This window comes from Passer montanus, unplaced genomic scaffold, assembly GCF_014805655.1.
Source record: "Passer montanus isolate IOZ18808 unplaced genomic scaffold, ASM1480565v1 scaffold21, whole genome shotgun sequence".
Taxonomy (NCBI): domain Eukaryota; kingdom Metazoa; phylum Chordata; class Aves; order Passeriformes; family Passeridae; genus Passer; species Passer montanus.
The window spans coordinates 3452383-3466437 of NW_024366703.1; the positions used below are offsets into that span (position 1 = coordinate 3452383).

Here is a 14055-nt window from a genome sequence, read left to right on the forward strand (position 1 = left end):
GCCCTGTTGCAAGAAAAATTAACTCACAACAGGAAAAACTTTGCAATTAATAGGAGGAGGAAGTCTTTTGGTTAAGGATAATACATATATCAAAGTTTTATGGCAATATCATGAAGCATGAAGTACTTTCCTATTAGTAAAACTGAGAAAAATTGCATCATTGTAGATGTATAGCCAAAAGACTGGTAGGGTTTATGTGCCCCTTTTCCATCCTGGTAAGGATGATGTAGTAAATTGCTGATTGCATTTGAATGAATACTTGTGGCTCCCAGTCACTGTCTATCAAGTAGACACTGCTATATGACAACTTCACTTCCAGAGAAGTCAGGTGATGCTTGTCATATCTTGAATAACCTCCAAGAAAATCTGGAAACTTAACTGGGGATACCATTTCAGACATTTTTCAGATGACGATGCCAGCCAGCTGTGCCTTCAGAGACTGCCTGATGAACATGATTGTAAATCATTTCCTTGCAAGCCCCTTATCCCGTGCAGGAGATGATGGATGTTGTTGTGGCACGGCAGCCTGCGGGGTTTGCCGGCTCCATCCGTGCAGCTGCGCCGCCTCGGGCGGGATGCGCTCCCTCAAACTGGGTCAGAGGTTGAAAGTTCTTGGCAGCTGCATCTCCCCACTCGCAGCTGCTGGCACGCTCCTCTCTCCTTGGATTTAGAGCTGCCCAAGCAGGATGTGATTGAGGCCAACTCTTTTGCTGGACATCTCCTTCCTCTGGGCTTCTTTCCTTCACTGTTTTTTTGAAAAGGGAAAACAACTCCCCAGGACTGCAAATGTCAGATGCATTTGATGGTTTTAGGAAGTGTGCCTTTTTTCATGAGCTGCAGCTAATAAAGCTAGTTATTATAAGAAGCATGTTGTCATTAATGATCAGTTTGGTAAATTCTTTTCAGTCTGTACAGAAATCTGCTTTAAATTAGACTGTTGAAATACTTTAATGCAGAAGCATTTAAAGCAGAAACAGACTTGTGGGCTGATATATAACATTTTGGAATGTATTGACTAAAGTCCAAATTCTGTTTGAAAACGCAGGCACAATTTCAGTTTTTGTGCTTACAGTTAAAGAAAAGAGTTTTTGATCTATGATAATTTTTTTTCTGAATATCAAGTCATTAAGTTTAGGTTATTTTATTAAGGCAGGTTTGCATACTTTTTATTAATGTGTTTAAAGCAGTATGGTAGGGTTTTCCTAATATGCCTGAATTAAAGTAAACTCAAAATATGCAATTACACATTGCAATATAAAAACCAAGCAAAATGTACACCAAATTTGCTTTATCAGCAGTTTTAATAATGCTTCTCTCAGTTGCAGCCTTAAATGAAGTGGAAAAAAAAAGAGCTTCTTTTCTACTTAAATCTGACACACCATTAAAAGCTTGCAGTGATTTTAGAAATGACTTCTTGTTGAGAAGTGAAGCCATCTTTTCCAATAGCTGTCACCTTGTGTACAAAATTGAAGGTTTTAATCTTTGACAGTCCATTAAGTACTAGCTTTCACTGGGTCACTGTTGTACATCTAACCTCTGAAAATACTTTGGGGTGGCTCTGAAATATTTACAAAAATGAAATACCTGAGGGCTAAAAAAAGTGTCTTCACTTGAATATTTTTCCAATGTTGTCTGAGATCTAACGGAGAAATTGCAGTCATTGATTCGGCAGAATTCCTGTGGTCTCCCAGGGACAAGGCTTTTCAGAGGCTTCTCTTCAGAGGAACAGATGTGGTTTGAATCAGTTTTCATGTGACTCAAACATTTTGGCTTGCAATATTAACTCTTCCCTCCAGTCTTGGTTATTAGAATTTAAAAGTGCACAAAGCTCTTAATGCTTATAAAATGTGTGTGTGTGTTTGTAAACAAACCCAAGGACAGGCTATCTCAGAGAAGTTGTTGAATGCTTTTTTACAGGAGTGGTTCTTAAGCAGATTGTTATTTGGAGGTCATGTTGGCTCACCTTGCACTATTACTGAAAAAAAAGGAAAGGCAATACTTCTGCCTGTTTGCCAGATACAGGGCAGAAGTGCATTGGTAACAAACTGCCTTGAAACAAGGAATAAATGGGGTTATTTGGTCTTGCAAGGAACCTGTAACACCTGAATAACAATTTGCCCTACCATACATTGGTATCAAACTGCCTTGAAACAAGGGCTGATAGTAAATGGGGTTATTGGGTCTTGCAAGGAACCTGTAACACCTGAATAACAATTTGCCCTACCAGAAGCAGTGAGAAGGCTGGGATGGTTTTCTTTGTAGATGCTGTAGCTGGTCAGATTCTCAAGAAGTGTCCTGCATCGTTCAATTATCACATGTGTAGTCAGTAAAATATCTATTCTAGAGGTAAACCGTAGACATTCCCCAGTGTTTTAGATTTCTTCAGTGATTATCTTGTCAATAAAATGGTAGTGAAACTGGTAGGACCTCAGAGTGACAGATGCTTTCTTTTGTTTTGAATAAAGGCCATAAAATACAGTTCTGCTCCTACTGCCAGGATGTCCCAGGTTGCTTTGACAAGGGAAACTTGTTAAGGAGAAGTTCTTACAATGTCAGTGTGTTTGGTGGCACAAATGCATCTTCAGAGGAGCACCTTACAAGGGGGGATGGGATCAGTGTTTTGAAAATAACATGGAAGTATTGACTCTGCTGATGTGAATTCTTCTGATTGCTGTTTTTAAAAAAAGTCTTGAAGAACAACTATAATGAGTATTGAAGCAACTGTTCTCGTGAAAGCTTGAAAAAGAAAACATAGGCATACATAGGTATGTATTTTCATTTCTGTTCCTGAAAGTTGCTGGATTTGGAGGAAACAATATAAATTGAGATAATAAAGATTATAGAACTTATTTTACTTTGATGTGGTGGGACATTATATTTTATTTTTTGGTCTTCTGGAGTCTCTCTTTGTGGAATCCCTCTCCTTCTATTGGGCCTTTGAATTTCTTTAGCCAAGCATCATATGTAGGATTTTTTTACTTCTCTCAAAGAACTGAGCATTTGCAGGTTAAGCAGACATGCTGCTGAGCTTGAGGTGCTGAGGAAGCAAAATCATCATCTAGGCAGGCTGTATCGAATTCCAAAAGGATAGGCTCAGGTGGTAAATTTGCTGTCTTTCATGGACATTTATTTATTTATAAAGTGTGAGATTGTGGGGGTTTTTTGTTGGTTTATTTTAATATAAATCTTACGCTTCCAAGGCTGGCCTGGTACTTCAGTACAGAAAAGGAAAAATAGTTTGGCAAGGGAGAAGAAAGCCTTTAAAATAGTTTCTGTTATTCTGAACACTGCAGATATGTTCTGTTGAATTAATGGTAATAACGTTTTCGTTCTTCCAGGCGCTGTAATTCAAGGCTTAAAAGCAGTGGGCTTTGTTTGTCACATCCCCTACACCCCATCTTTTAGCTTAGCTTATCTTTCCATTATAAAACCAATTTTGACTTTTGGTTGGAAATGTGCAGAGCTGTGGTTGTACAGGGTCTCCTGTAGCTGGGCTTGCTTTTATGCCTGAATGCCTTGCTGCTTGAGTGGTGCTTGGAATCTTATTTATGATGGAAGTGACTCTTGCTCAAAGCATTACAAATACATCTCTGTTATCACCAGCAAGGCTGAGGTGATAACAAGGCTGAGGCCCACTTTTGAGTTTTCAGTTTAGAAATACCAATGATAACACAGCAGGGGACAATGTTTTGCTTCTCCTTTCTAACAGCATGTACCTTCCAAGGCTGTGGTTAAGTCAGTCTAATGTCTGTGAGTGGTGTGTACCAGGGAGACACAGGATGTGTCAGGGACTGCCTTTGTCACACATCTGAGAAGCACCATGGAAAAAATCTCCCTTTGGGCAAGGGGCTGATTTACTGAAAATATAAAACATCAATTAAACCAGAAAAACAATCCAGTCAGTGTCTGTACAGATCTTGCACAAGTGGGGAGTCTTTGTATATGTGTCTATTTTGAGGGCTGGAAAAGGAAGAGGAACAGACACATCCATGTTTTTTCAAACATACAAGATAAATACTCTACATGTGAATTTAAATTTTGGCTCGCATATTGCTGTTTTATAATGGTTTTTTCCTTTATTTATTCACTAAGGCTCTGCTTCTGTTTTTCTTATTAGGATGACAGTTCTGGCAGTCTTGCGTCAATATCTGCTCTCAGTCTATTAAACACAGGGGTATGAAATTTAATATATACTTTTTGTAGATGTATTTGATGCCATGCATGGGACTGTGTAGCACTCATTAAAACAGTACCAACATCACATTTTCACAATAGCATGAATATTTTATGGCACTAACCATCAACTCATTAAAAACCATTAGCAAAATAAACAAGCTTCACATGTGAATCTCACTAACAACTTGAAGTGATAGAGAATTATTGTTTGTTGTTTATATTGCATGTTTTTGGATATCAAGAAATAGGTAATCATATAGCTTGACAGTAATTTACTTTCTATGTTTGCTGTGCCTCATTGCTTGCTGGTAAAAGTTTTTGAAAGGCTTAATTTGCAATATTTTTGAACACCTTATTAAATTTGAAAAATGATATATTAGAATCTTCTTTCTGTCACTGAGCCACACAAGCTATTAGCAGTGGCACTTCAGAATTCCAGATGCTTTTAATCACTATTTCCAATGTGAAATTGGAAAACTAGAAAAGCGTCACTATCAAAGCTGTTGTTACTTTTTACATTATCTATTTCTGTGACTGGGATCCTTCTGAAATTGTGCATGCCCGTTACTTTGTACACTTTTAATGTAATTCTGCATTCTGTGTTAAACATGAATAGTGCAGATTGGCTTTTTAGTTCTGTGGAGCTGTGAAACAGAGCAGTCATGGAACTGCTGGTTGATTCTGATGCTGTGGGTCACATTACATGGCCTGGCCACTCTCAGCACACACTCTCCTTATTGGGCCCAGGGCTGGTGGCTTCTTGTAAACAAAAGAAGATGAAACTTGATGCACCTTATTAAATATCCAGTGAGGAAAAAATACAGCAAACAAAGAATTGAAAGTGAATGGCATTAAGTTTGGAAGATTGACCTAGAAACTCTTAAGTGTCTGTTTGGTTGTCCTTGTGTACTGTGTGAAGATTAGTATTTTCTTCTCCATCAATACATCTGTTATATTTCACCTGCAAATTAGGTGAGAATGTACTGTTCTGCCTGTCCTGACAGCATCTGGAATTCTTATTTCTGGGAAAATGTCTAGTTTATGACTCACAGGATTTTTAAGTGACATCTACTCTTGCTATAAACACTTCTTTGTTTATAATCACTTTACAGCCAGTGCTAGCTCAGCAGTTTTAACATTTAACCTGGAGGCAACATGCATGCTGATGTAGGATTATTCATTAGCCAAAATTCTTCTTACATGGATGCACTCTTGGGTGGTTCTATTAATGCTTCTGTTCTTGGATGATCAGCCCTGATTCAAATGAAGGTGTATAATCTTCCTGATGGTATATCAAGTTAGCTGTACAGTATAATGAAAATGATCATATAGATGTTTCCTAGACCCATCTGCTCCAGTCACATGTGTGTAGAAGGGAGAGAGGTTTAAAACCTATTGCACAATATATGGCAACCCCCGTTCTGTTTCATCAGCAGAAGTCACTGTTGATTGAATAAAACCTGTTTTAGGATCAGAGTTAGCATTAGAGAGGAGAAAGCATATTAGAAGAAACTGTCATACACAGGATGTTTGATTGGAGTATTAGTATGCCTTAACATCTACTTTAAATAGAGGCAATCCTTAAGACAGGGGAAGTTTATTCAGTGTTGCATTCTTTAGTTGCATAAGTTCTCTACACATCAGATGCCTTCTCCTGCAGCATACCTACAGCATAATTGGATGTGTGGTGTTCTGTCTGTATAATTGGTACTGTGAGGATTTTCATAGTCCTTGTAACCAAAGGCTTTTATCACTCGTTCCTGGGAGTTGAGCTTTTGTTGTTGGATCATAAATAGATCGAACTTAATTCCAGGTTCATGTTGAATTTTATGGTTGGTATTTATTCCTTTACAGCTGTATAGTTTGGGCTCTGTAGATGCAAGTTTGTCTTCTAACACTTCTATCCCTCTGTTTCACACTTAGCTAAATAATTATCCCCACAAGCATACCCTACTTCAGGTCCAATGCTACTACTGCTTTTGGAATGCTGCAGTGCACCTGGTTTTCCTTTCTGTAAGGTCATTGGCTTAAGTATTGGGAGAGGAAGCTATGAGCAGTTACTTATGTGTTACACAGAGCAATCCACTACTGTTTAGAGATATTGGAAGTTACTCTCAATGGTCTGACTGTCCTTTATGGTACTACAGCAGAAGGATGGATGAAACTTCAGACTTGCATGTTGTTCATGTAGATAACAAAAAGGTGCAAGCAATAAAGACCTCTGTGGATTTATTTTACTTTTAAAATGTATTATTTATGATACCAGTGCATTTTTTAATGTTCTTTGCTGTGGTGGTAGGGGGTGGGGTTTTTTTGGGTTTCTGGTTTTTGGGTGGGGTTTTAAGAAGATACTATTTGAGATATCTTTATCTTCTTAAGCAAATGCAGTTTATAAGCAAAAGATGTTTTCCCAGCCCCAGTTACCTGTCTGTAGTTTAATAGGTTTATCTGTATCTGTGCAGGAATAAATACCAGAAATGCAAGTCCCTCCACATATTGAAGCACTCTTAAGTATACAGTCACAGTGCTTGTCACAGTGCTTTTCAGGAAAAACATGCTTTTAGCTTCTTACTGAGTTATTTATTGGCAGTGGATAACAGGATGTAGTTCCAGACTTAGTAAGAAGATAACTTTTTATTAAAGTTGAAATGTGTTTTTCTTTATTTTGGAATTAGGAAGTGTTCTGGAATTTTCAATAAATGCCTAATATGTTGCAATAAAGATTTTTTTTAAATAACCTTCTTGTGAAACCATACATGTGACACTTCCAAAATAATTTTTTTATATATACAAGTTTTACACAGTCATGAATCTTAGCTGTCAACTGTTTTATCTTCTGGCTCATGCCCTGCATATTAAGCATTAGACAAGACATTTGACTTTAAATTGTATTTTCACCTTGTTGTGGGAGAATATTATCTTTCAAAATGAAGTTTTATGTCAGTTCAAGCTTTTTACATTCTGTATCAACTGCACAGTGAAGACTATTGGATTCTTTACATGTAGTCATATAAAGTGTTCCAGAAAAAATTGGATACTTTATTTGCAGAAGTTCTCGACACATCTGATGGTTGTGGAATCTAATCTTCAAATAAGTTTCCTAGAGCACAGGCTTCTTGAGGAAAAGGCATTTTCCCTTGGAAGGTTGTGATACCTTGGAATGTATTTGAATATGGGGAATGTGCAGCCATGACAGTTTGAGCCTGAGGCTATTTTGGTCTCTGTTTTGACTCTTTCTAGTAACACTTATAGTTTTCCTTCTGTGCCCATGTGGTCTCTTTTTACAAAACCCAACTGTTCATGATGTGTACTTTCAGAAACACAGTTGGATGATGAGTTCTGCCTTTTGTGAAAATCTCTGAAGAATTTTTAATTTTTGGTTTTTTCTTTCTCTGTTGCCTTGGAAATAGTGGATCAGTTCTTAGCTCAGGTGATAGCTGGAAGCACTAGCCTTGTTCACATGTATTGCTTGTGTTAAAAAATGGCTTCAGAGTGCCTTCATTTCTGATCTACATCTTGCAGTGCTTTTTAATTTTTTTTCCTTTTTTTTTAAAACTTGCATACAAGTTTGGTATAAAGATGTTGGAAAGGTTGCTGATGTTTGCGCTTCCTCACCTCTGACCACTAAATGAACTTGATTTGGTGACTCTTGTTACAAAGGAGAATATGGAAGCAAATCAGAACTTCTACCAAGAATAGGAGGGATGGCATTGCTATTGTACTGCAGCCTGGATGCTGATCTCTGGGTGCTATCACAGGATGCATTCCTAATTTACAAATGTTCTGGAGTGTCCTGAGGTATACAGCCTGACAGGAGTACTGATGTGGTTTATGTTTTAAAGTGGAAGAAAATTATTTTCAGCTTGAGAATATGTGTATTCATTCAAATGGTTAGCATTGATTTTTTTCATTTTGCTTGTGTAAATTACAACAGAACTCTACCAATCCTGTGTCCATTTGTTCAAGATACTTGTTTCAGTGTGCTGAATGGTGTTGATGCATATTGTTTCATTAACTTGGCAGTTAATTTTTATTTACAGAGACGAAAAAGAAGGGGATGTGAGATTTGACGTTTTCATCTGTCTCTGTTTAGCTTTTTTCCTAAAGATTGTGTCATAGTTTTGTTTTGTTGAGTTGCTGTTGTGGTCAAAGGATTAAAATTCTTTCTTCCTCTTGTGTGTATTGGAGGCAGTTAAATATTTCTTTCTAAGTAAATTGCATGTTTTAACCTCAACGGAAGGAAATTATATAAAACAGGCTTGAAATGATAAATACTGATGTATTGTCACTGAGTGTAGTGTAGGTGGTTCTGGTTTATGTGGGTGTGGTGGTGTTGTTAAAGGCCTCAGGAATGTGAGGTGTACTGGATCTTAAGGGGGGCTGGAATCAAGAGGAAGAAATGGAAAGAGACACATGGTCTTGATTAGTGGTGGGTTTTTTTATTGTCAACTTCACATTTTACTTAAATACACTTGTGCACTAGCTAGGCTGGGTAGATTATGCAAATTTCTTTACTACCTGATCCTGGGATGCTCAGCTGAAATATTGAACTAGAATAGATGAAACATTAAGTTGATACAAGAAACCACTTTCTCATTCATCTTTACTCAGCAGTCCTGGAAAGCTGCACTGTTGCTACCAGCAATTTCAACTTGTGGTGTTTGCCACTTGCTGTCTTAAGTAATGTTAAGGTATTTAATATTAAATTATTCATGCATTATATAATGTCATGCTTACTAATTTGGAGTGAGGCTGAAAGTTGAAATTTAATTTTTATCAATAATGTTGTTTAGGAATATGAAGCACGAACAGGAAGAATGTACAAACCTCCACCCCCATCAGCAAGACGTAAAAATATTGAGTTTGAACCACTTTCAACTACTGCTTTGATTCTGGAGGATCGACCAGCGTAAGTATGATTCTGCTGTGCAACTGAAGGACTGAATTTTACATACATTTCTGATGAGCTGAAATTCTCAAGTCCTATGTGAAAGAATAGTTGGATTATTCTGTCCCATGTAATAGTCTAACAAATACTTCCAGAAGAACCTTTAAGTGTATCACAGTGTATATGAGAAATTCTTTCCCGCTGTAATGCAGCCACCAGTCTGTAATCTACTGTGTCTCACAGCTGTCTGTGACTATGCTCTGGGCATCCTCAAAGTCTTCAGGAATTTTCTTGATTGATTTCTTCACTGCTTTCTCAGTGTGCAATTCCTTCTCCCATATCCTCCCTTCCCCTGTTTTGAAAACTTAAAAACATTTTAGGTAGGTAATACCTAAAAGTGCAGCTGAAGGCAGAGAAACAGCAGCTGAAGATGTAACAAAACCCACATAAAGTACAAATAAGAATAGTAATGAAAAATGGGTGATAAATTGGTCAGTATTTTCAGATACAGTCTCCAAAAATTTGAAGGAGGGAGAAGGGAACTGCTGACTAAGAACACAAGCTTGAGGAAAACAAATGGAGCAATGTTTTCAAATTGCACTATGGAAAAGCTTGTGATGGCACTGTTAAATGTTTGCTCTAATCACTGCCAATTAGCAAATGGAAAATAGAACATATTAGTGTTTCTTTGGATATTCTGTCTGGGAGTATATAAACTCATTCTGTTCTAAGACAGAAATATTCTGAGTGGAATTAGAGATTACTATGAGCATTTATTTTCATAAGTGCACTATTTCTTTTACTGTATGGTAGAGGGTAAGATATGCAACAGCTGGATTGCTGATGTTTTTCTTTACTTTTATAGTATTACAATTCACAAGCCAGGATAAATATGCTTTTACGAATAACACTTGTTTCAAATTGGGGTGCCATCCCAAGCATGTAGTGTGTTGCCACAGTCTAACCTTTGAAAATACATTCCCCTCTGACTTTCATTGAAAATATTAAGTGATCTTGTTTGCTTGTATGAGAGAGGAGACACAAAACTTTTTAAATATTAAAATGACAAAACTGTTTTCTATTTATTTTGGACCAAAGTAGACTAGACATTAGGTAAGAGGCTGAGACCAAACACTGTGTTCTAATTTGCTTTGAAGTGAGTCTCCTTGGTCAAGAAGGAAGTGTGTTTAGCAATTAGGGGATCATTAGGCAGCCAGAAACAAACACATTTTTATCTGGTGAACTTTTAGACTGTACCAAGCTTCCTTAGCTTTAGCTGTGACATCAGTGCTGATCTACACTTTCTTCCTTTGGCAAACTTACCTTCTTTTGTGAGAATTTTAAGGGGCTAACTACAACGAATAAAAACTTTCATCTTTTATTGAAAATACATCATTAAAATACATCAAATAAATAATTGATTTCATGTGAACATATGATTAAAATACACCTGGCCAGAAATGCATTGGAATAAGTAACTATATGATATATCAGCATTTTCCTTTTGTCACTCACTTGAGCATCATTCCAGGTGTTCAACAAATTTAATAACCTTACTTTGGGGGAAGCTCTAGGAGAACTAAAAAACGGGAGCAGCAAACATCCAGTAGTTCTCTACAGCTATTACTGGAACACTGGCAGTGTGACAGCCCCAAAGCTCACCTTTGAGAGAAACCAAATTTAATCCTGTTCTGAAATGGTCCAGAATGTCATTTGTGTGTATTGAATTCAGGAACAACTTGTTTTCAGAAATCTTCCTGCCAAATCAGTGGAGGAGGCTTTGCGTCATCGACAGGAGTACGACGAGATGGTGGCAGAAGCAAAAAAACGAGGTATGTCAGCTGCCAACAGTCACTGTAATTCCTCTTAACCCTGCTGCAAAACTAAAGTAAATCCTGGCTTGTAGGCAAGTGGGTACATTAAAGAACCTCTTGTTTAATGTCTGAGTTATTCTCTGCTGCATAGGGGCACACAGTTCAAAACAGAACTCAGTTATCAAATTGTTGTTCTGCTACAATGAACGTAGCTAAGTTCAGAATGCAACTTAACCTTCCATTTACTTTTTAAGGAAAAACTTAATTTTTTAAAGATACTTGTGTAGTGTGGTCACCTAGAAACTTTCTGGATACTTGGACTCTTTTTGCAGGCAGCGTTGCTGCAGTTGCCACTGCGAGCCAAAGTACAGTAAAGCTGACTGCTTTAGGATCTGGTTCCCTAAGAATTTCTCATCAATTTCAATGTGAAGAGAGATGAAAACTTTGGGGTTGTTTTGCAATCAGCTGTACCTGTGTGAACCTTCTTATTCCCACTAGGCACGATTAATTTAAAAAACAGATCTGTAGCATCTGGTACTGTGTCAATCTATGAATAGTTGTTGAAAGGACTTTTGTAGTCTTGTGCCTAGTATTCAGGGAATAAGCTATTTTAAGAATCTGTGCTGCATGTTTTACTTGGGCTAGTGTCAGAGATACAAGCTTCTGAACTGGTTGATCATCTATGGATCCGTGGCAGCTTACTTTGAAAGATGCAATAAGAAATCCACGGCATTTGACAATGCATTTCACTCTGCTCTTGTGGTGTGTATCTTGTTGTGATCTGTGGTCTGTGTTCTTGAGTAACAGCATCTTTGGAGGTTCAGCCATGTGTGGTGTTTCCATGTGTGTGCCCTGGTTTATTAACTGTTGCTACACACTCAAAGCTTCAGTAAAAACTTGATGAAGCTGGTCAGCCATATCTGTTTGCCAGGGAGGGCATGTTCACTCTCTTGATGTGACCAATGCATGCTTAAATAGAAAATGTCTTGCAATTTCACAGTGGTTCTAAGTGATGTCAGGAGAGCATTGGTCTGTCCTTCTTTTTGCCTTTTTGATAAGAGGAATCTGCAAATGATCTTTTTTTAATAGAAGGCAGGACATTGTTCTCTTGTCCAGCATTGTGACTTTGTCTTAGGTCTTTAGGTCCTGTTTCCAGAAAAGAAAATACAGAATCCTTTTAGGTGGAAGCTTCAGTAAAATTTGAATAGTTTTAAAATGGATGTAGAATTGCACTTTTAAATAATAAAATTATCCATAAATATTGCTGATTAGTCTAATGAATGCATAAGGCTCAGATAAAATAAGGTATGAAAATCATGAGTGGAAAAAGAGCGCTGATGATGTGCTTGCTTATTAGTTATCCTGTGTACTGCAAAAGAGAATTATCTGAGTTTTCTAGCCTGATTTTTGCTTGTCTAAATCACTGTATTTGAACAACTTAGCTTAAATTAAAAAGTGTCCAGAGAAATACACCTACAATCAACAGAAATAGTACATGCAACAGTAATTTACCCTCTATCTTTTAGACATCTAAATACTTGGGTAGTAGCTGAATAATTTACCTAATAATTTGTATACACTAATACAGAATTATCAACATGTTATGCCTAACAGAAATTAAAGAAGCACATAAAAGGAAAAAAATAATGAGAGAGCGTTTCAAGCAAGAAGAGAATATCGCTAGTGCTATGGTGATTTGGGTCAATGAAATACTACCTAACTGGGAAGGCATGTAAGTAAAGTTCTGCTGTATAAATGAGGCAAGCGTGGCTTGTTTCTCCTCTGGAAACTGAGGACCCACATACCTTATTTTCCTTTTCTGTGTTGTCAAGAAGTCAGTTTTTGTTGCCATGATATAATGTGAGGTCATTACAGAGCAACATGAAATGTGCTTTCTGGGAGCTGAATGTTTGGGGGGCTGAATGTTTTTAATGGGGCTTTAGCATCAACAGAGATCTTTGAATATTGATTTGGTAAACAGTATGTTATTTTGCTTGTAAATTGCCCAGTGATTTTAGAAAAGAAGATGTGCAATATGTGCCTTTTTTTCTTCTCCCTGCTTCTGTGTATTAGGCGTGCTACCCGAAGAGTTCGAGAGCTGTGGTGGCAGGGATTGCCCCCAAGTGTACGTGGGAAGGTTTGGAGTCTAGCTGTGGGAAATGAATTAAACATCACTCCTGGTATGTTCCTGAAAGATCACATGTTAATGCTAAATTAAGTTGATTATTTTCAAAGAAAAATGTAAACTTTTGTTTAAAAAAAAATAAAAATCAGGGTATATTTCTTTCTGAAGAAACACATTTTGCAAGCTTAGGAACAATTGTGTTTTACAATTAGGTATCATAGCCTCATAAATTATGGAAACAAGGTTCAAAACCTGCTTACAAAAACATTTAGTACTTTAAGAATTAAGGTAATGCTTCCCCCCAGAAAATAATTTTTATGTTTAAAATTAAGAATTTGTAGCTTTGCTTTCTTAAGGGGGTGAAAAGGGGAATTGCTTTATTTTATAACTAATGATTGATGAATTGTAAGCATTTTATTCACAAAAATACAAATCTGAATTATGTGAGGCATGATTTCCCTGTCATAATTTGCATGTTCACAGCAGGAAGTACAATAAATACAGTGCACACTATAAAACTGTGTATAGTGATAACCATCTAATAGACTCCTGCCCCCAGTGATGAAACCAAGTAACCAAGGCCAAGAATGCTTAGCATGCTTTTGTCTTGGATGGGTGCTTTTCTTACTTCTTCCTTTTTGGTTATTGGTTTTGTTTTGCTTTCTTGCAGAACTTTATGAAATTTTCTTGTCAAGAGCTAAGGAACGATGGAAAAGCTTCAGTGAGACAAGTACTGAGAATGAAATAGAAGGTGAGATTCTCCCAAGTGCTCAACAGCCTCCTATTCACTTTTACAAAGCCAGGAAGTCTCACAAGTTCCTCTGCAATTTCAGCATTAATAACGCTTGTTAAAATTCTCAAAGTCATTCCCTACTTAAATGTTTGCTGTCTTTTAACAAGTCAGTGAGCAAGGGGCTTGGCAGTACTTACTGTATCAGTAAAAGACAGGTTAAAATATTGCATGTGCTACTTTCAAATTAATGTTTCCTTTGAAATATCAAGACTCAGCTCTCATGAAAATATTAGATGAAATACAAAAAGAAGAAACAGAA

At 37.1% G+C, this 14055-nt stretch overlaps 1 protein-coding gene across 1 annotated transcript in view; it reads left to right on the plus strand.

The window, feature by feature from the left end:
* Window positions 1–14055, plus strand: part of TBC1D12 (TBC1 domain family member 12) — a 41085-nt gene that overhangs the window by 19279 nt on the left and 7751 nt on the right. Inside the window, 6 exon segments of the mRNA XM_039708940.1 lie at window positions 4118–4174; window positions 8970–9085; window positions 10814–10896; window positions 12493–12610; window positions 12952–13058; window positions 13674–13754. Coding sequence (XP_039564874.1) covers window positions 4118–4174; window positions 8970–9085; window positions 10814–10896; window positions 12493–12610; window positions 12952–13058; window positions 13674–13754 — 562 coding nt within the window.